Here is a 21,888-nt window from a genome sequence, read left to right on the forward strand (position 1 = left end):
TTGTCTGCCTCTCATCACTGGATATGGTGTTGGGATTCTTGCTGCTTACAAACAATCTCTCAGGAGAAATAAGGGTGAAAAATTGCAACACTGATTTTTATTATTTTTTTAATTTTCTTTTTAAACATACAACATAAATTTGCTTACTTATAAAGAGCTGGCATCTATGTGCTCAGTTACAAAATAAAACAATGAACTAAGCCTTTCGGGGTTTTAGAATATTATATGGTGATATCACCAATGCTGTTCATGGTTCCAGTTGTTAGAGGCTGGTCTGCAGACTTCAAAAGCTTACTTGGCTTACCATAGAACTTTTTTAGCAAGCCCTGCGTGTGAAGATAGGTGATCCTAAAAGTACCATAATGTTCAGCTCAGTAAAATCTCTTGGAAGAAGACATTCTGGAAGGCTGTTAATATGAGATAAATATCTGATGCTTTTGTCCTTGGGATTTCTTTTAGTGTTAGGATCTCATTTGTTTAAGCAAGTTTATTAGGAGACCTGTTTGCAAAAATTGTGTGTTCTTACTGTTCTTCATTAAATATAGAATTAGAGGGTATTTGTCTATGTCTGAGAACAATGTTTTAAATATCTCTCATCTCTTACAATACTGAAGAGATTTATAAGCTATTTAGCAATGAGAACTTTTACTATGACTTTTGCATTCGCAGGAGTGACTGGACATGCAAACAGGTAGGCCTAATGACATTACTACCTTTATTTCTTTTTCATTTAATTTCCCAAATAAATGTGGAATCCATGGATTTTGGTTTTGAGAACTGTTGGATGGCTAGTCAGTACTTTCTGTGTGCTCTTTGTGAAGACTGCTATGACTCAAGGCCTAGCTTAATTATGTCAAGCATTTCATGCAAGAAAACATCACTCGTCTGTCAAGTAAATCCACCCCTGTGATGGACAGTGCTGAAAGAGCTTTACGCTACCCTGGTTTTGTACTGAAATGATCATATTCACATGAAAGGTTATGCTATCTTCTCTGTGAGGTGGCAGCCTCTGGCAGAGGAGTAATAGCTTCTAAATCATGCCTGTCTAAGCACTGAATTTATTAGCTTCCATTTCATGTTACAACATAAGCCATCACTGCAATGAGTTGAAACAAGATTTTTTTCGTACAGGCAGGCATCTCTGTGCTGTGAGTGGAAGTATTCCTAGTGACCTGATCTCTCTGCATGCTACCAAACTTTTTGTTCTGTGTTTTGAGCTTAAAATATTTGCTAAATATTCTCCTATCAGGGACTTCGTAGTCTCTGAGCACCCTTTTCCCCCTTGCACCTATGTGCAAGCTAGCACATAGGCAAAATGGAGATAAGCATTTCTTATACTGCCTTGCAGGCATATAGGTATCTTATGGTTATGTTCATTTACACAATGCAGCAGCTATTCTCCAAATATTTGTGCCCAATTGCATACAGCATTATTGAAAAACACATTACTAGAAACATGATAACAGATGGAGAGGATCAGAATCTTATTAGTTTGGATTGACTGCTAGTTCTTATTATATATTCAGCACTTTAAATAGATTATTATACTCATAATTGATGGTCCTTATTTTTGCCAATGTATCTTTTAAAAGGCTTTTTTATTGCAGTGTCATTCTGGCATAAATGAAAAATTGTCATTTAATGAAACTGTTCTGTTGGATTAAAAAGTAATTGTCTTGTGGTACACAAACATATCTCCTCTTAAGCACTGTGGCTACATTTTCCAACATCTAAATGGCCTGAACTCACATCACAAACTTACTCTTTTTTGATCCCTCTCTGTAATCACACTTCTTGTCCTATTAGGATGAGATATCAGAAATGAAGAAGAAATTTAAATCTGTAATACATCAGGTGGATCAGCTGAAACAGGAGATCAAAAACAAAGAAGATGACCTTGTAAAAGCACATCTGGAAAATCAGCAAACAGAGAAGGAGAAGGAATTATTGAAAGTAAGAGCCTTTACACATACACCTTTTTACAAAGGATGGTTGCCATGATTTCACAGACTGCATTGTGTTCCTGCTCTGTGGTAGTTGTTTTGTTGTATTTTAATAAATTGTTCTGTAGCTGAAGCATAAGATCCTTTACACTTTAGAGGTATTAGTTACATAAATATTCTATGTATCTGCCAAATTTAATCTCTGCCTGTAATTACAATCCAAAACATCCTGGTTTGTCTATTGGAAGCTTTAAATCTCTTGGTGATTAAACGGTTTTACTATAAAGTTCCATTTTGCTTGCAGAAATGTGGGTTTTGAGGCTAGCTTGATTCTGGCAAACTTTTAATATAGACCCTTATAATTCAAGTTTTTCTTCTTAAAACTTTTTTTCTCTCTGCTGTTTTCAAGTGCAAACCCCATTGTGTTATACTTCACAATATTGTATTTCTGTGTGACTAGCAAGCATTAGTCTTCTGGGAGTTAGGTAGTGCATTTTAGTAGGTCCCTCTGTGCAGAAAGTTATTTTAATATTGTGGTATAAAGCAGCAAGAATCTGTTTTAATTCAAAGGAAATCTGAGCTTGAAGATCTGTACTTCTCAGCATTGGCTGCAGCCCATCCTTAGATAAGCTGTTAGATTTGTGGTGATATCTCAACTCAATTTACTGCGCTCTCAAAAGAATGAAGGAGTTAGTGTTCACAGCAGCTTATTTTTTCTCTTCACTAAGCACTAGGAAAAAAAAAGCCACAACCCAACCTGGAAACAAACAACCCCGCACAAAACCAGAAGTCCCCTGCCACTTTCCACAATATTTTCTTTTGTCAGTTTATTGCTATGCTGCAATGACTCCTTGAGTTTTCAGCCCTTCTCAGCACATTACAGTTATGACAAGATGTCAATAGAGCTTTGTAAAAAGGTGATGAATTTGTGTTCTTGTACCTGATCTGTCTCAGAGTTGTTCTATCACCGATGGAGAAGTCAAACAGTGTCTCATTTCCTGTGTACAGCTTTCTGCCTTAACTAGTCCCCAGTTCTGTCTGATCATCTCAGACAGAGGTGCCATCCGTTTGACAATAGGATTGCTAGATGGTTTACCCACACAATTATTCACTAGCAAGTATGTCCATACACTGACATCACACTACTGACTAGCTTAAGGACATTGTGTACTTCTACCTGAATGTCTCTGCTGAATACTAAAGTTGAAGAGAATTCAAAGAGGGAGGTGATTGATACAGGCACAAAAGAACCCAATTATTTGTGTAGCAAGGCAGCTTCAATTTGTCCTGTTCGCACTGATATGAAGCAAACAAGCAAGCTGTTCCTGGGAGATCAGTTTAAAGAATGTGCTAAATCATGGAGGACTGGGTTTCATAGGAATGAGATCATACAGACATTGGAATTATGCTTGCCTCAGCTAGCATAAAGATCTTAAAAATGTATAGTCATGGTAAATGAAACAGAGGACACCTTACCCAAGCTCCGTTAAAGCCAGTACAATGCCATCTTTTGGTTTCAGTTGGCCTTCATACAGGCTTGTGGATCAGACTGGTTTGACAAAGCATCAGAATGGTGAGAAATGCCTGTCTATCTGAAAGCTGTAAAAATATGGACCTCATGCCTGAACTGCAGTGGAGTGCTTTTGTATATTTTTGTAGATGTTAATGCATGTCTTTTATTTCTTTTTAGCATTTTCTAGAAATCTGCAAGCAAAACTTCTGACTTGTTATTTCAGCATTCTGTGTCCAGTCCCAGTTACACCTTTTATAAAATCCATATTCTTCTCCCACCTCTAGAACAAATAAAACCTCTCTTCACTTACACTAGTATTTCAGAATCTAAGCAAGAATTTGGTTTGAATTTGGTTAAAGATATTGCCATAGGTCCCACATAAATTCTTCTCTCTTGCCGGCTGTTCTTCAGGTCTTCGAAATTCTATGAACCAACTTCAAACGAGCTGTTGCTGATTTACAGCAGTTTCACACCTGTTTTCCTGCTTGCACTGTGACTGTGTTAATTCATTTCCTTTTCTCTTACCTAATATATACAGATCCTCTAACTCTAGTTTTTAGCATATTTAGTCTAACTGAAAGTCCTGTTAGGTTGTGGGGCCTTTGTGTGGCTTGAAGTGTTTATGTTCTTTTCTACACAAGGCAGTTCAGATTTATTTTAACTTAGTGCATTCCAGTGAGGAGATTTGTTTATATGAATGTTTGCTGTCGACATCTAATGCCGCCTTTGTTTACAACTCATACTTTTTCTGACATAAGGAGACTATAGAATTTTGATATATTAAAAAAATATTATCCAGCAATGCCAAACGCATGAGCAGTTTTACATTTGTAGACAGCTTTTGCACAGTGTTGATTGCACTTCAATATGAAGTGGCTTGCATTTTTATTCGACTGATGGATTCTGATGAACATCTAACACTGAGTAAGAGAGATGTGAGAGTTGCACATATGGGAAAATGAGTGTTGCTTTTTTTTTTTTTTTTAAGAAAATAAGAATGGAACAAGCTATTTTATTATGACAATGGAACTGTTTCTGTCTTAAATCATTGTTTTTGCAGGTGCAGCCTTCATCACAGCTTCATTCTTTCAGCATTGGATGATGCTCTTTTCCAAAAGACAGCTTGAACATCATCCTTTGTAAGGGTCAGAGTTGTGGCAAAGTGTTTGAGTCAAGGCTTGAAAGTTTTCCTATCTATCTATCTGTGGAAATAGACTGTAGTCAGCTAGTTCCATCTTGGCTCTGACTAATTGCCTAGCAGTGATAGAAATTTCCTATAATCCAAGAAGACCCTATTAGTTTTTATCTACATACATGCCTTGAATTATAGACATGACAGTGGGGTAGAATTATTGGGCACATTCCAGTCTTAGTTTAGGTTAGTGGTGTGCAATTACTGTAACAGTGCACTTAGGGACAGCTGCTCTTTTCCGAATCTTCCTCATCTACACATCTACTAAAAAGATGCTAGAACTCTTTAATTTTGCTGTTCCATGCCTGGTTGCCATGTTCCCCATTTATTCTGTTATTCCAGTCTGAAACCTGTCCCAGGTTGATGCTGATTTGTATTACATAATCCTTTGTTAAAAGGATTGTTGCCCTTTCCAGCAAGGTGAGCTATCATTTCTCACATCTCTGACTGATTTTGAACTTTAAATATCAACTCCATTAAAAGGCTTTCCAAATAAGACCTACTTAATTAAAAAAAAACCCCATCATTTATTAAATGAGGTGCTCCTGAATTACAACGTGAATCATTGTAATAGATAAAATTCCATTCAAATTTCTGTTATGTATAACAATATTAAAATACTGTTTACATTTCTTTAGGGATATTCATGCTTTTTTGTCTTAGTGATTTGTTCTCAAAAACTAACAAAATGCGTACCTCTCAGGAAACTAAAAGAATGTAGGAGATTTTATTAAAATCCTAACTCCTGATCCCTGGTTTTGTAACGGGAAGTTGATGCTAAGTGCAGTTTACCTGTATTCTTTGACTCCATCAGGCTGAACTGCTTCAGATGAAAAAACAGGCTCTGGAAACAAAACACTTTATAGAAAATCAGGAGGCAGAAGAAAAAAAGCTGCTAAAAATTATTGCTGAAGCTGATGCTGAGAGGCTGAAGCAGAAGAGGGAAATTGATCAGGTAGGAATCTCTGATTTGGCTTTTCAAAAAGTCCACATTCTGTTCTCTCATTTGTCCTGTGTATTTTTAAGATTGAGATCCTCGGCTACTGTAAATGTGGTACTACTAAAGCTTTACGGTGCCATTGAAACAAGAATGTTAAGATACTGAAGTGAATGGAATATGTAGCTTATGCTACTCAGGCAAGTCAACCCTTATAGGGGAAACTATTGGGCCCTTGCCATATTTGTTTCACTAGTAACTGTGAAACCTCTTAATGCGCATGATTTTGACTAACACAAATACAGTCATGATCCTTTGGGATTGTACTGAGGAACTATAATTGATATTGTTGCTTTGCCCTGAGTCCTTAGGTTATCAACGAGAGAAACATCCTTGGGTCCCAGCTTGTTCAGCGCAATGATGAAGTTGCTCTGCTGTATGAAAAGATTAAAATTCAGCAGTCCATTCTAAACAAGGATGAAAACCAATACCGTCAGAGAATGGAAGACATCCAGCTTCTCAGGATGGAGATCAAAAAACTTCGGCGGGAGAAGGGAATACTTGGCAAAAGTGTGGCTAATGTGGAGGATCTCAGGTAGAAAAACTTGATTAATGCATTTACATAGCAACTGCATCTGTGATTCTGTGTTTGAGACAGGAAGTATGTTCTGTGCATCGTAAAGATTTGTATCAACAGCATTATAACTTGGAGAAGGGAAATGTTTGGTTCGACCTCAAACACAGATTGGATTAAATTCATGAAACAACAGCAATTAAGAAAATCATAATATAAGAAGGAGGAAAGGAGGAAAAAAGATCTTGGCCAAAGCTGTAATAGTTTCCCTATTTCCCTTTGTACTGTGAGTTACTGCCTACAGACTAAACTTGACAGACAGGAGCAGAAAAGATATTCATAGTTCAGTGAGCTACTTAGTTGTACCCAAGGCCCATATTAGTGGAACTGCTTTTTATTAGGCAATCCACAGAGGATGGGGAGCACTTGACATATTTATAACAAACCCCTGCACATTTTCACAGCTCTCTTCTTCCAGATTTATATGAAGACTTGCTCTCTCAGAAAGATTTAGTTAAATTTTCATCGAAGGTTGTGTTTCTTTAAAACAGAAGTTTAATAGCCCCAGCCTGATTTATCTCCTCCTTTTCTGTTGTAACGCTTCCTTTCTCTTTTTAACCCTCCTGTATTTGAGGTGTATTATTTGCTGATGGGAAATTATTGTCCTTTTTTATAGAATTAGCCTTAGTTTGTAAGGAGGGGCAGCTATGTTTTTAGCAGATAACTGTCATACCAATTCTATATAGCTAGCACAGTGTTGACTGAAATCTTTAGCTTAACTGTATCGGTACAATTCCATGGCTTTCAGTAGAGCAAATTAACTTCAGTCGTGGTCAGTCCCATTGACTCCAGTGGAATTATGCCAGTTTGATTAGGTGGGACAGAAGAGCGAATTGGGCACAAAACATTAGCAATTGCAGTTTTCATTGACTGACTGTAGACAGGAATAGGGTTTGAACTTGCTGCCCAAATGCATTCAAGCTGAAAGTCTGTTACTGTATTGAAACTCGGTGATGGTATTGAAGTATAGTGCGATGCATGCCATGATGGGTGGATCAATTCTTGCTAACTGCAGCAGCAATCACATACTTAATGAAGTCCAAAACCATCATGAAAACTGCCTGTCGAAAGACTCCATTTATCACTTGTGTTGCTAATTAGCTTTCTTGATTCGCCAATTGGAGATATGGGGTTTTTTTTCCTCCTCCATAACCTTGTCCAATCTCACAGTTAAAAAAAGGTCTTTTTCTCTCTACTGACCTAAATGCAACTCTGAGCTTAGCAAGAAGAGATTCAGCAGCAGAGTAGGCACATGTTGATCCTCCACCCCCTTTTCACCTTGGAGAGCTTACAGAATCCACCCACTAAAGTGATAAGGGTTGGACCATTGCAGAATGTGCCTTTATTTTCCCTGCGCCTTGATACCCTATCCTCGCCATAAGAGCCTAGTTGTCAAAGCATTTTGGAAGTGCTCAATTAATTTTAAATTCAGCAGTAAATCACCCCTGAAATTCCTTGAGGAGAAGTAATGAAAGAAATCAAACTTACGTTCTCTAAAGAACAGTGTCCATAATAGTTAGGTCCTAGAGTGTATTTTATTTATTGGATTATGTGGGCCATGTAGATTTCAAACCTTTTTTCAAACACAAGATGTTAGATTCAATACAGGATTAACTAAGTATGACTCCAAAACTGATCTGTAGGTTACTCTAGATGAACTAACTTTCCTTCTGGCCTTAATGTACGTGGGAAGAGATGAGCAGTGGGATCCAGTAGGCAGTGGAGTAGATTCCCTAAGAACTGAAGAAAAGTCCCTTTTTTTAAGCCAGTCTTGCTGAAGTGAGTGAAAAGGTCTAACTTTGTTATCTTATGATACCACCTGATAGTGGTATCAGTGTTGATTATTAATCACAAAAGTCACTTTGCTCATGCTGTAATGCATGGAAGAATGATGTGTTATTGTCCATATTAGTGCCTTGGCCACATTGGTGTGGTTTTGGTGTGGTTTTTGTCTTTTCATTTTATGCTGGTCTTTAGACAGGAGATTCATCACATGCGGAAGGAGCTATTAAGGGAGCAGACTCGATGCAAAGTTTTGGAAGAAGAGCTGGAGAATCCCTTGAATGTTCACAGATGGAGAAAATTAGAGGTGATATGTGAGCATTTCAAGTCCCCAAAGCCCATGTTGCCAAGTCAGTGACACAGCACAAAGCCTATTTCGTTTACTGTTATGCAAATTATGTGGAGGGGCAGGCAGACTGAAATTTCCATAGTACCAGCAGAATGGTTAACTGCTGAATGGTTTCCTTGCACAATGCAATCAGTGTTATTTTTGTGTTACTTTCTCAATGAAAAATTGCAGAGGGATTTGTAAAGAGCCAGTCAAATGCTAAAGGAAATAAGAATGTATAAGGTGAATTTAGAAAGGGGTGGTTCCTTAACATGGATGATGAGAAAGAGAATGATAGGAGAAAGATACAATCCTACCCTCACCAATTAGGGAGAAGTATATGGGAAAAAAAGCCAGAATTAGAAAGGAGTGTATGCAGGTATAGAATGAACAGGTATGGAGTCAAATGGAGGATGAACAGTTATGAAGTCAAATGGTAAGTTACATCTGTGAGAAAATGAAGAGGCCTCCACATAACAGTGGTGGGCTCCCAAAGATAGCCATGCCAGGTAATGCGAGTTCAGCTGTTATGTAAACAGCAAATCTAAATTTCACACTCTTTGAACCTGCCAAATGAAGGGGAAAAATAAAGAATCCATCAAGCACAGACCGAATATGTGAACATCAATTGGCATGACTGGGTATTTTCGAAGTCAGTGCCAGCTGAGACCTCTCTATTGCGTGTATCTTTGATCTGATGCCAGCCTGAGTTGCTTAGCTGCTCTAATAATGAGTGGTAACATGCTAGTCCCTACAGAAGCAGAACTGAATATTTTGGCTGTGCTTACTAGCATGATAGTTCATTTCTGATCTCTTCATGCTGAGCTTAAAGCAGAATGGTGCACTTAGCTTTTCTCATGGAAGGGAGGTAAAATTCAAGATGCTGAAGTAGCTTAAAGGCATCTAGGTACAATCTCCAGCAGCACGTTGGAACAAAGGAAAATTGGGCTAGTTAAAACATTTCATATTGGGGAAATGAATTTATGAAGAGACTGATACAGGAAATCATGCCTTTCCATTCTAGGCTAGTGGTCTGTATTTGGAACACAAAAAGATGTCAAGATCCATGTGAAATAATCCTCATAGGGTTTTCGTTTAATTCCTAATGAAAAAATACTCTTGTATCACTAGAGTTGTCACAAACTGGCACCATATTTGGGCAGTGCTATATACTATATATAGGTTGGGCAGTCAAGGACCGTGCGGGTCATGGGGACTGAACTACTTTTTAGCCTAGTTTCCCAGGAGGTGATATTCTGTTGTGAGTGGTGCATGTGTATCTGTGTTAGTGTCCTGGTTACACTTGAATTGATTAGTCAATTTAGATAATATCAGACAAAAGATTAAGAGCCATGAGATACCAAGTTCCTTGTAAGCTCAAGCAAACATACAGAGAGCGGGACTTTACTGGAGCCTTTACTGCAATGTGAGTTTAATTCTCATGAGACATCACACGAGAAAGGAGAAACCACCTGGGAGAGGTGTTGTGAATGCCTGAGTGGGGAAAAACTTCTTTCAGAGTTTGCTCTTCATTAAAGGATCCAACAAGAAGATACAAAGTGGTGGGAAAGTAAGCTTTGCTGGCTTTTCCTCACAGAATTATTTATTATTATTAGGTGTTTTGAGGAGGTTTCAGGAGGGTAACAGTGTTAAACATAAACATGCTCCAACCTATCTTCAAGAGGCAGAGCTTCCAGTTTCAGGACTGCTTGTGTACTTGCCATTTAAAAAAATAATCAGCACTGCCCTCCGCCTTTCATATTTGTTACTTTTGAACACTTAGATATTATGGTTTTAATTTGCAAGAGAGAAACACTAACTTGTTATTTATTGTTATTATAATTTACAATTTTTGAGACTGCTTTGCTCTTGTCTAGGCCAGTGACCCAAGTACCTATGAGCTGATTGGGAAAATACAAAGACTACAGAAGCAGCTTATCACCAAGACAGGTGAAGTGATAGAGAAAGAGCTGCTCCTTCAGGTACTGCAGCATCGTTGTTTTGTTGTATCTTATTAACACATTCGACTTGCCCTGCATTCTCTGTCTACTCAGGTGTGCTTCCTGAATGTTATTTAGATGCGTGACTTTGAATTTCTTTTGCACGCTTTTTAGGTAGCTTTAGATGGCAGCACTGACTCACTGGAAGAGAACAAATAGCATATGATTAGCTGATTTTTATAGTCTGGTTACTGTTACCTGGACAACTCTGAGGGGAAAAAAAAACCAAAACCCATGAAAAAGAAAAGATTACTTTATTCATGTAATAGATTAGTCTTCAAGTGAGTGTTAGACCTCTGGAAAGGCTTTTCTGTCCTTTTGAACATGCCTGTTATGACCGGAACATGAAGGAAAATCCTTGCTTGATAACATTTTGTGCTTAGCTTGGCTTTTGGCAGAAGTGATACTACCGAGTTTGTGTGATTTAGATATGCTGCTGACTGGGCCATGTTTGTCTTCAAGGTCTTCTGCTGAACTTTGCCATAAAATAATTTTTGTGGTAGTTTATCTTTTTTAACTGTGTCTGATGTCCCCTAACCCCAGTGCTACCAGTGAGATTTATGTTGTAGAATCAAGGGGAGACTATATTCCTGTAGAGCAAACCTTGCTATCAGATATGACAAAAAAGGACCACCTTTGTCTTAAACACAGGTGTAAAACTGTGAAATTTATCTCCTTTCCCGTAGTGACTGTAGGGATAGCTACAGTTTGCCACCTCTAGATATGATTTTAACATCTCAGTCTTTAATACCCTAATAGTCTTGAAGCCTATGTTGGGTGTTGCTCAATGAAGAGTCGAATGTGACCTGAATCTCCCTCTGTTTTGAGAAGCAGCTCAGCAGATGTTATCAAGGCTGGGTTTGTCTCTCTTTATTGTTTTGTAGGAAAAAATGGATCTGCAATTTCGCTTGAAGGTAATGTATGGTGTATTATGCCTTTGCTTGGAAAAATTTAATCTTTGCTGCATAGCACTGCTGCACACTTAAATGCTGTCAGTGAAATAGTTTGTAGGCTTAAACAAAATGTAGCAAAAATAGCTTCAAATTTACTGTTATACCCATGCACAAATCCAGTTCTGTTAGATTTTTATGTAGTCTGTATTGCGTATCTTGCCTTATCCTTAGTGTGCTTCAATTTAGTTATTGTCCTTATTTAGAAATGAAGAACTGAGATGTAGAAATATTAAATTGCCTACCCAAGAAAATCGTTGAAGTGATAGGTACCTGAGCCTCTTGCTATACTAGCCATTGGCACAATATGTCTATGCAGCAGTCTTTCTATGGCAACTCTACTATTTTTTGGTTTGTTTTTCTTTTCTGTTTTCCTAGAATTAAGTCAGAGTTTGGCAGTATGAAGTTTAATTGTTACATCTAGAATTGTTAATGAATTCCTTTGCATCCTGAATTCAGGCACCAATTTCCTGTGCAACAATGCTGAAATGAAGGTCTCCCTCAGAGTGACTGACAGTAAAGAGAAGGCCAAAATACCACGCTCTACATTCTGTTCAGGGCTTTATCATCAACATTTCTGATCTCTTTTCTGTTTTGCCACAGTGTTTTTGAGTCCTCCACAATGACTGAGATAGGGCTTTTTCGTAGGAGGGTGTGAGTAAGGAAAGGTAACCATAGATGGAGCTAGATCCCCCAGTTTATTTCCTCAAAGGGGTTTCCTACTGGATAGGTCATTGGTTTAGGAGCTGCAGATTAAGTGTCCTAGCTAGGCTTCTTCTGCTGTGCCTGGATAACCTTGTACAAGTAATTTTATTACTCTTTGTACAGGTTTTCCTTGGTATTATGATAATATCTGTTTTGTAAAGTGATACTCTGATGCTCATAAGGCAAAATACTCACTAATAGCTTATGAAACTGATGCTATCATGCTCCAGCACCTCCAGCAGCAGGAAATGAATGGAGAGCAGTAATGGTAACTTTACAGAGGGAACTGAGCTGTACGCAGCAGGAAGGTTGCTTCACTAGACCTCCTTCTGGGCAGTGTTTCCTTATTCAAAGGACAGTGTAGGGTGTGATCCTGACTGAAATTTAGGATTGTGGGAAAATGCAGCAATTTAGCTGCCATTTCTGGAATTTTTAATTTTTGTCCCATCAATATAATTCATTTTGGCTAGTGAGTTTGTTGTGTGGTCTATACAACAGTCAGTGTATAAGGCATTGCTCCTCCATAAGGTCTAATAATTACTTTCTTATAACCACCCCACCCCCCTTTTTTAAATCCTCTCATGTTTAAAGGCATTCAATATCTGTTTTTTTATCGGTCTCTCCTTGAAGTTGGCTCTGTTCAGTTCAGTCTCTGCTCATTTGCAGGGGTAGGGGAATTGCTGATGACTTGGCCTGTGCAGAGTTGGTGTAACATCCCCTGTATTTGGTGCCAGAGACTGTAGGAGCTGAGGGACATGAACTTCCTAGCTCAGAGAACTGCTTTCCCATATTGAGTTTGCTTGCAGAATCATACCTCCTCACTCTGAGCCATCTTTATCCACATCTTGCCCTATGACGAGGGCATAGCAATTGCATGTATCTGCTTTAAAATGATCTTAATCTCTTGCTTGCCATATATAACCATTTTTATGTGTGTGTGGCCATCATGCTGGCAAATAGGATATTTGTTGAAGGTGAAGCTTTCGAGTGCCTGTGTCTATGATTTCTGTGTATGCATATTATGTAACTTAAATTCCCTCACATCAAAATGTAGTAATAAAATGGAGTGCAAAAAACCTTTGTGGGTTGAATATTGAGTATTAAAAACACCCTTGGAATTTAGAAATAACCCATGTCTGACAATGGCTGAGCCCAGTGTCAGCAACCTGCAGTTTGATTTGTAGGGTATTCACCTTGCTGCATCCTCATGCAGAGCCGTAATGTTTGTATAAGGAAAAAAATAATTCCATTTGTATTGTATACACTGTAGTTCTGTCTCCTGACTTTTTTTTTTTTTGTTGTTGTTGTTTTTAATGGTCTTTCAAATAAAGCTGGTTTATGCAATGTTTCAGGATGAGGTGGATATATAAATGGAAAATTTTGCTAAGGATTACAGTATATAGATTCATGTAGAAAAGCATCTGCTTACTTTACCTGCTCCTGATGTGTATTTGATCATATCCTTTTTATTAGCTTTTTCAATATTTCTCACCTGTTAGCTCTTTCTTTAGAAATGATGCAGCTGGAAAAGCGTGCTACAATCCCTGCTATGTGATTAAAAGATTCACCATGTTTCAGTCAGAAAATTTTGATTGCTGACAGTACAGAAAGAACCCAGCTTGACTCTAAAATCCCATACAAAAATATCTTTTAACATGTCAGCAGGGCACATTTTTTGTGTCAGACATTAACTGAGAGGTATTGAATATGCAACATGCCGTATGTTGTTTTTTTTAGAATGACTTTTCAGAGTTGAACACTTTAATAAAGCATAGAAAGATATCCCATGTTACAGAAACTATTAAACTCTTTTCTTGTTTCTGATTTATCTGTGCCCTGTAGCCACAGCATCTTAGGTTATAACCTATCGGCTCTCATACACCAAATAAGTGTGGACACCCTGAGACTTTGAAGGGTAGCTGCAAAGCAGGCAGTCATACTTTCTCCTTTAACTCAGGTGTTCTTACAGTTGTGAACTGCTGTGCTGATGAAAAATGGTGTCTTAAAAATCAGATCCAAACCCAAGGTCTTGAATACTTATGGTCAACAAGAATGCAAAGGCGTTTTTGCCACACACAGGAAATGTTACTTCAGGGTTATCCAACTTCCATGTTTGAGTCATTACCTTCCTTCTGAATCTGTGCAGCTAAGATGCAGCATTTTTTTGGTTCTTTTTCTAAGCTGTTGATTAATACTGCAGGACTTTGTGGAGAAATACACTCCGTGGTAGCCAAGGAATTTCAATGAGGGGTGAAGATATTTGGGAACGCATGTGGTATGACCAAAACGTGTTGTATGTCCATAAGGTATAAACAGTAATAAACAGAAGTGCTCTGCTGAGCAAATTCCAGCTGCAAAAAAAAATATACTTGCTCACTTTGCATGTGGGGCAAATCCCTCACATGCCTGAAGCTCTACTGCATACTGAACAGGGATGTGGTAAACTCACAATGTAATGGATTACCTTGTTAGGATTATGATTAGTGTGGTTTTAGGAACTTATCCCATTAAAAGTGAATTATGCACTGCTTTATTTGTTTCAAATTTAGTTCTTTCTCTTCGGAGTGAACTACTGTAATTTGATTTTATGTCTGACTGAGCAGAATTTTATTCAGCTGCACGTCTAGAATGCATAACAGTGGGAAGATTCACATTACATGTCAGTTACCTCCGTTGTCAGTCATCTCAGAAGATTGTTCATAACTGTAAAAGAGATGTGCAACCAAGATTATTTGTGAAGGGAGGCAAAGGCAAATGTTTTTCATTTAAGCCTTGCACATAGTAGCAAAAGTACTGTTTTTCTGTATGTATATATTTTTAGTCACCATTGTTTTAAGTTGTCAGCATTCAGTGTGCAGGATGAGGCAGTCAGGATGTGATGCTCCCAGACTGTTAGCATCTTGAGCTCATAGTTTCAAAGAGTGCAAGGGCAAAAGGCATGATTAGCTCATATATCTGACTCAGAGATTACAGTGAGATAGCACCCACATGTCCTTTGTATTGAGCCAAGATTTCAGTCCCCCCAAAGAGCTGATGGTCCCACTGACAGAGAGTAGGAGGAGTAGAGGGGGTGCTGCTGTCTTCAATATTTATCGGTAGAGTTTCATTTTGAGTTGTGTGAGATACAGGGAGGAGACAGAAAAAGAGGCTTTCTCTGCGACCTTGGGCTGGTTACATAGCTTTTGCACAGCAAGCAAAAAGGGAATAAAATAATTTCCACTCTTATAGTGGCGTGTGAATGAATATATTAGAGACATGACTCACTTCAGTAGTAACAATAGCTAGCTAAACACTCAAAATAGGCAAATGTTTTATGGCATTTATGCTAACTTCGTAGTAGAACTGTTTTGTCCAGTTTGAGGTGCTTGTTGCTATAATCTCTGAACATATAGATAACGATCTTTATTTCTCAGAGCTGGTACTATAGTTTCATAAAGAAATCTGCTTTAGAACAGTGTGTTGCCATGTGGGTTTGTGCAGGCTGGCAGCTACTGGAATCAAAGTTTTCTCCCGACTAACACAGGAGCATTGGGGTTTGCTTCCATGTATTCGTTATTACAAAAAATCTGACCATTTATTATTTAAAAATACTATTTTTTTCAATCTTGTTTCATTTTTCTCAGCCCAGTTCATGAGAGCCTCATCCTTCTGGAAGTAATTTCTTTCCCTAGCTTGGCAGTTTCATGAAGCATGCTTCTGCTAGGTTTTTCATTGTTCTCACAGTGCTCATGTAGCTTCCATTATACAGCATGTAATACAAAAAAGTGTGCTCAAATGCTGAGTAAGAGAGTTTTTTCATCAGACGTCCTGCTAGGGAAAATAGGAGAATATTCTCCCATTACCTGCTTTTATTTTGGTACTCTTAAGGCACTGTTCAGTTTTAATTTAGGTTTTATCTGTACATCTTCAAAATAGTTGAGACTTGCTTTATGCACTCAAATATGGCGTATATATGTTTTTGGTGCTGAGTATGGATTCTGCTTGGATTTGACAGTATAACCTACTTCGTGCTGCATGTAGGGTAGAGAGTCTGAGTTGGGGATCTTTTATTTTTTCTTTGCAGAATTGTCTATTTTCATAAAAATAACTGCAATTCACTTTGGGAAACTAATGACTGTAGAATCCCTAAGAGTCTCTTTTGACCTGCCCATTATTGTTTCTCTGTCATCTTGCCTTTAGAGAGATTTTAGCAGAGGTAGTTTGGGAGTGCGCTTTGTACGTACTGAAACTTACAGGTGAACTGTAAAATCCACTGCCAAAATACAATCCTTTTTTTACTGCTCCTTTATCATTTATATATAAAGTCAATCTTTTGAAGGGATTTTTCCATCTAAAAATGAAAAAGGAATAATTTTTTTTTTCCTGGCTTTTAATACTTCACTGGGACTTGCCTCTTTTCTCTCTCTGTTTCCTGGAGGATTTGATTTCCTCTGGAAGCACTGGATTAATGCCCTATCTTGCAGCTAAAGCTAGTGGTTCTCTCAGCCCTCAATTAAAGGGGTGAGTATATTGAGCCTGAGGCCTTTTCTATGCTTGGAAGTACCATTCCTACTCACAAAAAAGGCCATTTTTCTGATTTAGCTTATACCAGCTCTTGAATGGCAGAATATTTTCTTGCCAGTATAATTGCATCTAATTGTATAGCAAGTAGCTGGCATAGCCATGTCAGCACAAAGAAATTGCACCACTGAGAAAGCTAAGCTGGCAAGACTTCTAAACATTGATCAAATGACTCCTGACATGGTGAAAAAAAGGCAGAAAAATTCTTTCGTGTCCTCATAAAAATCGGGGGGTTGTTAGAGATCTTAAGGAAGAGGAAAAGAGAAAACAGTACCTGGTGGAGTGTGGGTCTTTGAGTTTATGATTCCATTCGTAAACTGGTGGCCAGAATTTCAAAGAATTTATATTGGAATATAGAAATGAGAAATATAGTGAGGACTCAGGCCTAACATTTACTTTTTGGCTTTCATCTGGGTATGAATCATGAAGAAAAAGTTTACTTCCCCTGTGCTACGCAAATTTAGGCACTGGTATGTCAAAGGCATGCTGTAAGAATTGCCTTGATTTAGAATTGGACTCCAAAGAAATTCTCTGTGTTTTTTTTCAAATGAAAAACTAATATATTTCCATAAACTCTGGCTGTAACTAGTTCTATCTAGTGATGAACAAAAAATATCTTAATTATCAGCACAATATTTTGATGCACAACAGTTTACTGAGTTTGTGCCATTAAATTAATTTCAATCCAGTGCCTTGAATCTGATTTGAACTGGAGTCTCCATTGTAGTATGAAGTGACATATCGAGGTACGTAATGCATTGATTCATCCTTCAGGAGTACTTTTTGAGGTTCTTTCCTTCTTATGCTGCCCTTTTATTTTGCTTTTATTGTACTTGAAATGTTCGTTGCTGAACTAGGGCTTTGACTGGGGTCTTTTTGACTGTAGGTGGAAATGTTTTGTATTTTAGTGTTGGTATTAAGTTGAAGGATTAGTGTCATTTAGAGATCTTATGCCTGGCCTGATGTTTTCCTATGCAATTTTGTTCTGACACAGATATTATTTTTCTGATTAATTAAATTAATTCAATTATTGATTTCTTTTTAAACTGATTGCATATCCAGTAGGGTTCTGTGAGTAGGTTAGAACCACTTACACTGAGCAAACTGTAGGATCACTGTGTTAATTCTCAGTGCAATCCTGTGATGACGCGGTAAGTAATCACATCTCATAAACAGGAAAGATATGATTCACCTGTGTGAAGGGTCTATTGAGGGTCTATATATCTAACTGAAAATTTCAAGTACGCCTTAAGAATTCATTAGGAATTTGGGGAATGTTCAGTTCTTGCCCTAGCTCTCCTCAGAAAGGAGCTGATTTCTATTTCTGCATATTATAAATATGCTTCTTGGCGCATTAGTTTATTTTAGCCCTTCTAATCTCAGTTCATCTAGAATTAGAAGATGTTCTATGCTATAGAAGCTTTACAGCATGATAAACTGCTCTTAAAAACACGCTGACATTTACATTCTTTCCCTCCTCCCACATTTGATGCAATTCAACTGGAAGAGAATAAAGTCTCAGGAAAATAGCCTTTTTAGGGTTTTTTTTTTTTGTTTTTTTTTTTTGTTTGTTTAGGGTATGCTTGTTTAAACAGGGTTCTGAAAAACCACATAGGAAAAGTGCTGATCACTTTAATCAGGTTTAATCGACTACTCCTTAGGGTAGCAAAATAATTTTCCATTAAAAGTGATTCTGACACTGGGAACGGGGAAGCAAAGCAGATTATTTAGCAATCAAACAAAATGTTTTTTTGGAAAATTGTCTTAGTGGAAGAGTTTAAGTCTCACTGAATCTCTGTGGAACTACGCTGCCCTGAAACAAAACAGAGTTCCTGTGTTAAATGGTTCTGGATAGAAGCAAGGTGCAAATTTATTTGAGAAATTAGAAGAAAATAGATCAAAACAACTTTAGGGGTCCTGCACCGTTATTAGCTGCTATAATGATGTTTTAGTAAAGAAATATTCAGATGCCATTTACAAAGATGAAGTAGTTGCAGGTGGAGTAAAAATCCCCCAGGGTTTGTAGGTGGCAAATGTAGATGAATGCTTAATCTGGTTTTGAAATTTTTTAGGAGAATCGATATATTTACTTGAATTTGAACCTGGAAGTGATCTCTAGTTGGGCCCTCAGATGCCATCCCTGTACATCATGCAAGATTGATTTAATGACACAAATACCATCCTTTATTGATCAATGCAATTTCCTTTATTCCAGTACAGGTACTCCTAGTTCATGAATTTTAGCATGCCAGATTGTTGTCTTGAAGTGTACTCTGGTTTATGGTTGTGACTTTTCTCCATGCTTCTAACCTGCTGCTGTTGTCCAGCCCTGGTGTTTCTGAAAAGCAAGGAGCTTTTCAGCATGGTGGTCCTGGGAGCTTGGGAGAGTGAGTTTCATCTCTGTGTACCTTCAAGGAGTTTTAGTGAACTTTGGCAAATTCATGTAGCAGCTGTTCGTGTCCAGACCTCTTGTAGGATGAGAATAGGAGCACTGAAGCAGTACTTCAGCATAAGTACATTAAAGATTTAACTGCATTCAGATACTGACAGGAGGAGGCTACATGAGTACCCGCGGTACATCAGGGTTATCTGCCATCTGCATCAGAAAAACAGGAACAGTGATCACCAAAGTATTTTATTCAAATACATTACAGAATCACAGAATCACAGAATCCCAAGGGTTGGAAGGGACCTAAAAAGATCATCTAGTCCAACCCCCCTGCAAGAGCAGGGTAACCTACAGTACATCACACAGGAACTTGTCCAGGCGGGCCTTGAATATCTCCAGTGTAGGAGACTCCACAACCCCCCTGGGCAACCTGTTCCAGTGCTCTGTCACTCTTACAGTAAAGAAGTTCTTCCTGATGTTAACGTGGAACTTCCTATGTTCCAGTTTACACCCATTGCCCCTTGTCCTATCACTGGATATCACTGAAAAAAGCCTAGCTCCATCATCCTGACACCTACCCTTTACATATTTGTAAACATTGATGAGGTCACCCCTCAGTCTCCTCTTTTGCAAGCTAAAGAGACCCAGCTCCCTCAGCCTCTCCTCATAAGGGAGATGTTCCACTCCCTTAATCATCTTTGTGGCTCTGCGCTGGACTCCTTCAAGCAATTCCCTGTCCTTCTTGAACAGAGGGGCCCAGAACTGGACGCAATAGTCCAGATGCGGCCTCACCAATGCTGAGTAGAGGGGGAGGAGAACCTCTCTTGACCTACTAACCACTCCCTTTCTAATGCACCCTAAGATGCCATTTGCCTTCTTGGCCACAAGAGCACATTGCTGGCTCATGGTCATCCTCCTATCCACCAGGACCCCCAGGTCCCTTTCCCCTTCACTACTTTCCAGCAGGTCAACCCCCAACCTGTACTGGTACATGGGGTTGTTCTTCCCCAGATGCAAGACTCTACACTTGCCCTTGTTAAATTTCATCAAGTTTCTCCCCGCCCAACTCTCCAGCCTGTCCAGGTCTCCCTGAATGGCAGCACAGTCCTCTGGTGTGTCAGCCACTCCTCCCAGTTTTGTGTCATCAGCAAACTTGCTGAGGGTGCACTCAGTTCCCTCATCCAGGTCATTGATGAAAATATTAAACAGCACCGGTCCCAGCACCGACCCCTGAGGAACTCCACTAGTCACAGACCTCCAGCTAGAATCTGCGCCATTGACCACAACTCTCTGCCTTCTTCCTCTCAACCAGTTCTCGATCCACCTCACTACTTGATCGTCAAGCCCACACTTCCTTAGCTTATCTGTGAGGATGCTGTGGGAGACAGTATCAAATGCCTTACTGAAATCAAGAAAAACTACATCTACCGCTCTACCATCATCCCTCCACCTAGTCTTTGAGCCAAGAAATCCTGAGCGTGGATACCTTGTGTCATTAGACTTAAAATATTTTGTAAAATGACCCATTCCTAGAGTTCTTACTTGGTCAAAATTGCCATTAGCTTCAATGATAATTTGCTACAATAAAGCTAGAGTAAAAAGTTCAGGAATTGTTCCAGTAAATAAGAAATAACTGAAAGCAAACTTGTTTACTCCTCATTCCTGCATTCAGCATGTATCTGGGAAGGAAATAAATCTGCCATGCACCCCAGGGTAAAGTATATTAATCAACCAGTTATCTTGTTAAGGGAAAATAAATGACTCGCTGTGCTGACTGAATACATTGAAATGCACAAGCTTTGCAGTGCTGTTAGCAATCCGATACTGTCAGCCATCCAGAAGCTGCTAGAGAAGTTAAAATACTGGAGGAGTGCAACAGCAATGTAGCAGTACATTCGCAAGCCTGTATTACATAGTGTGGCCCAGAGCCAGCTGCAAATCTTTATTATTCAGGTATACCCTTTGGCAGGAGTTCTTGCATTGAGGCAAGGGTGTTCTGCTCTTCCTTCGGCACCAAGATATGGACAATCTACAGCAGCCCTTTCAGTGAAGGATTGTTATTTTATATGGTAGTTACAACTTTAACAACAAAACGCAACAACAGCAGCAACAACAAAAAGACATTCCACAGGGACAAACTATATCTATTTTGGATAAGTTATTTTTATTCTTATAAGAGTGTGAATGGTGCCCTTGTTGAGAAAACACATGCAGAAAGATGCAGCAGGTTAAGGCTGTTTTAGGGCAGTGAGAGGGTGCAGTTAGAGTCACTGTGTTGTTTTTTGTTGTGTATTAAAAAGTAGCTTAAAATTGGACACATGAGGACATAAACATGCATAGGAAGAACTTTGTTCCTCCATTCTTCACTCTGAGACAACCAGACACAAGCTGCTGAGTGCACAGGAGGCAAGCACTGGGGGACTGCCAGTTGCTCAACATCCTCTAAGCTCAGATCTCAAGTCTTACTGTGCCTGTCTTGGTAGATATAGCTGTAATCTTAAACAGGGGATATCACGCTTCAGCACAGCAGTTGTCTTTACATTAGGATTCACTCTCTTTCCCCTTCCTTTAGTCCTGTTTCTGTTTCTTTGAATTTGTAGAAACAGGCAAGGGGAGCGGAAAGAGAACTCCTCAAAGGATAGCAGAGGGTCAGCTCTAATTATAGTGAGTCTTAATAAAGCTGTATGCTGAAACAGTCATGATTTCAGAATTGCCATATGTGTTTCTTAGATATACTGTTATTTCTTAATAGGTTCCAAAATGTGACAGGTGACCACTCTTTCTTCCCTGGGGTACTTGGCATATGCAGGCAGACTCTACTATCATGTCAGAAAGATGTATGTAGGCTTTACTGCCTCGTAAGATATTTGTAGGTTTAAGTGGTGGCTCGACTTTAGACAGCTGTTCAGACATAGCAATTCCAGAACATGAAAGGACTTGAAGTTAAGTGCTCTC

The 21,888-nt window shown here is 38.7% G+C and overlaps 1 protein-coding gene across 1 annotated transcript in view; it reads left to right on the forward strand.

Annotated features, from left to right (window-relative positions):
• CFAP58 (cilia and flagella associated protein 58) overlaps positions 1–21,888 on the forward strand; it is a 63,586-nt gene that overhangs the window by 26,832 nt on the left and 14,866 nt on the right. The window contains exons 11-15 of the mRNA XM_065670709.1: positions 1,807–1,953; positions 5,463–5,603; positions 5,957–6,180; positions 8,197–8,308; positions 10,207–10,311. Coding sequence (XP_065526781.1) covers positions 1,807–1,953; positions 5,463–5,603; positions 5,957–6,180; positions 8,197–8,308; positions 10,207–10,311 — 729 coding nt within the window. The remainder of the gene's footprint in view (positions 1–1,806; positions 1,954–5,462; positions 5,604–5,956; positions 6,181–8,196; positions 8,309–10,206; positions 10,312–21,888) is intronic.

The sequence above is a fragment of the Lathamus discolor genome, chromosome 3, assembly GCF_037157495.1.
Source record: "Lathamus discolor isolate bLatDis1 chromosome 3, bLatDis1.hap1, whole genome shotgun sequence".
NCBI lineage: Eukaryota > Metazoa > Chordata > Aves > Psittaciformes > Psittacidae > Lathamus > Lathamus discolor.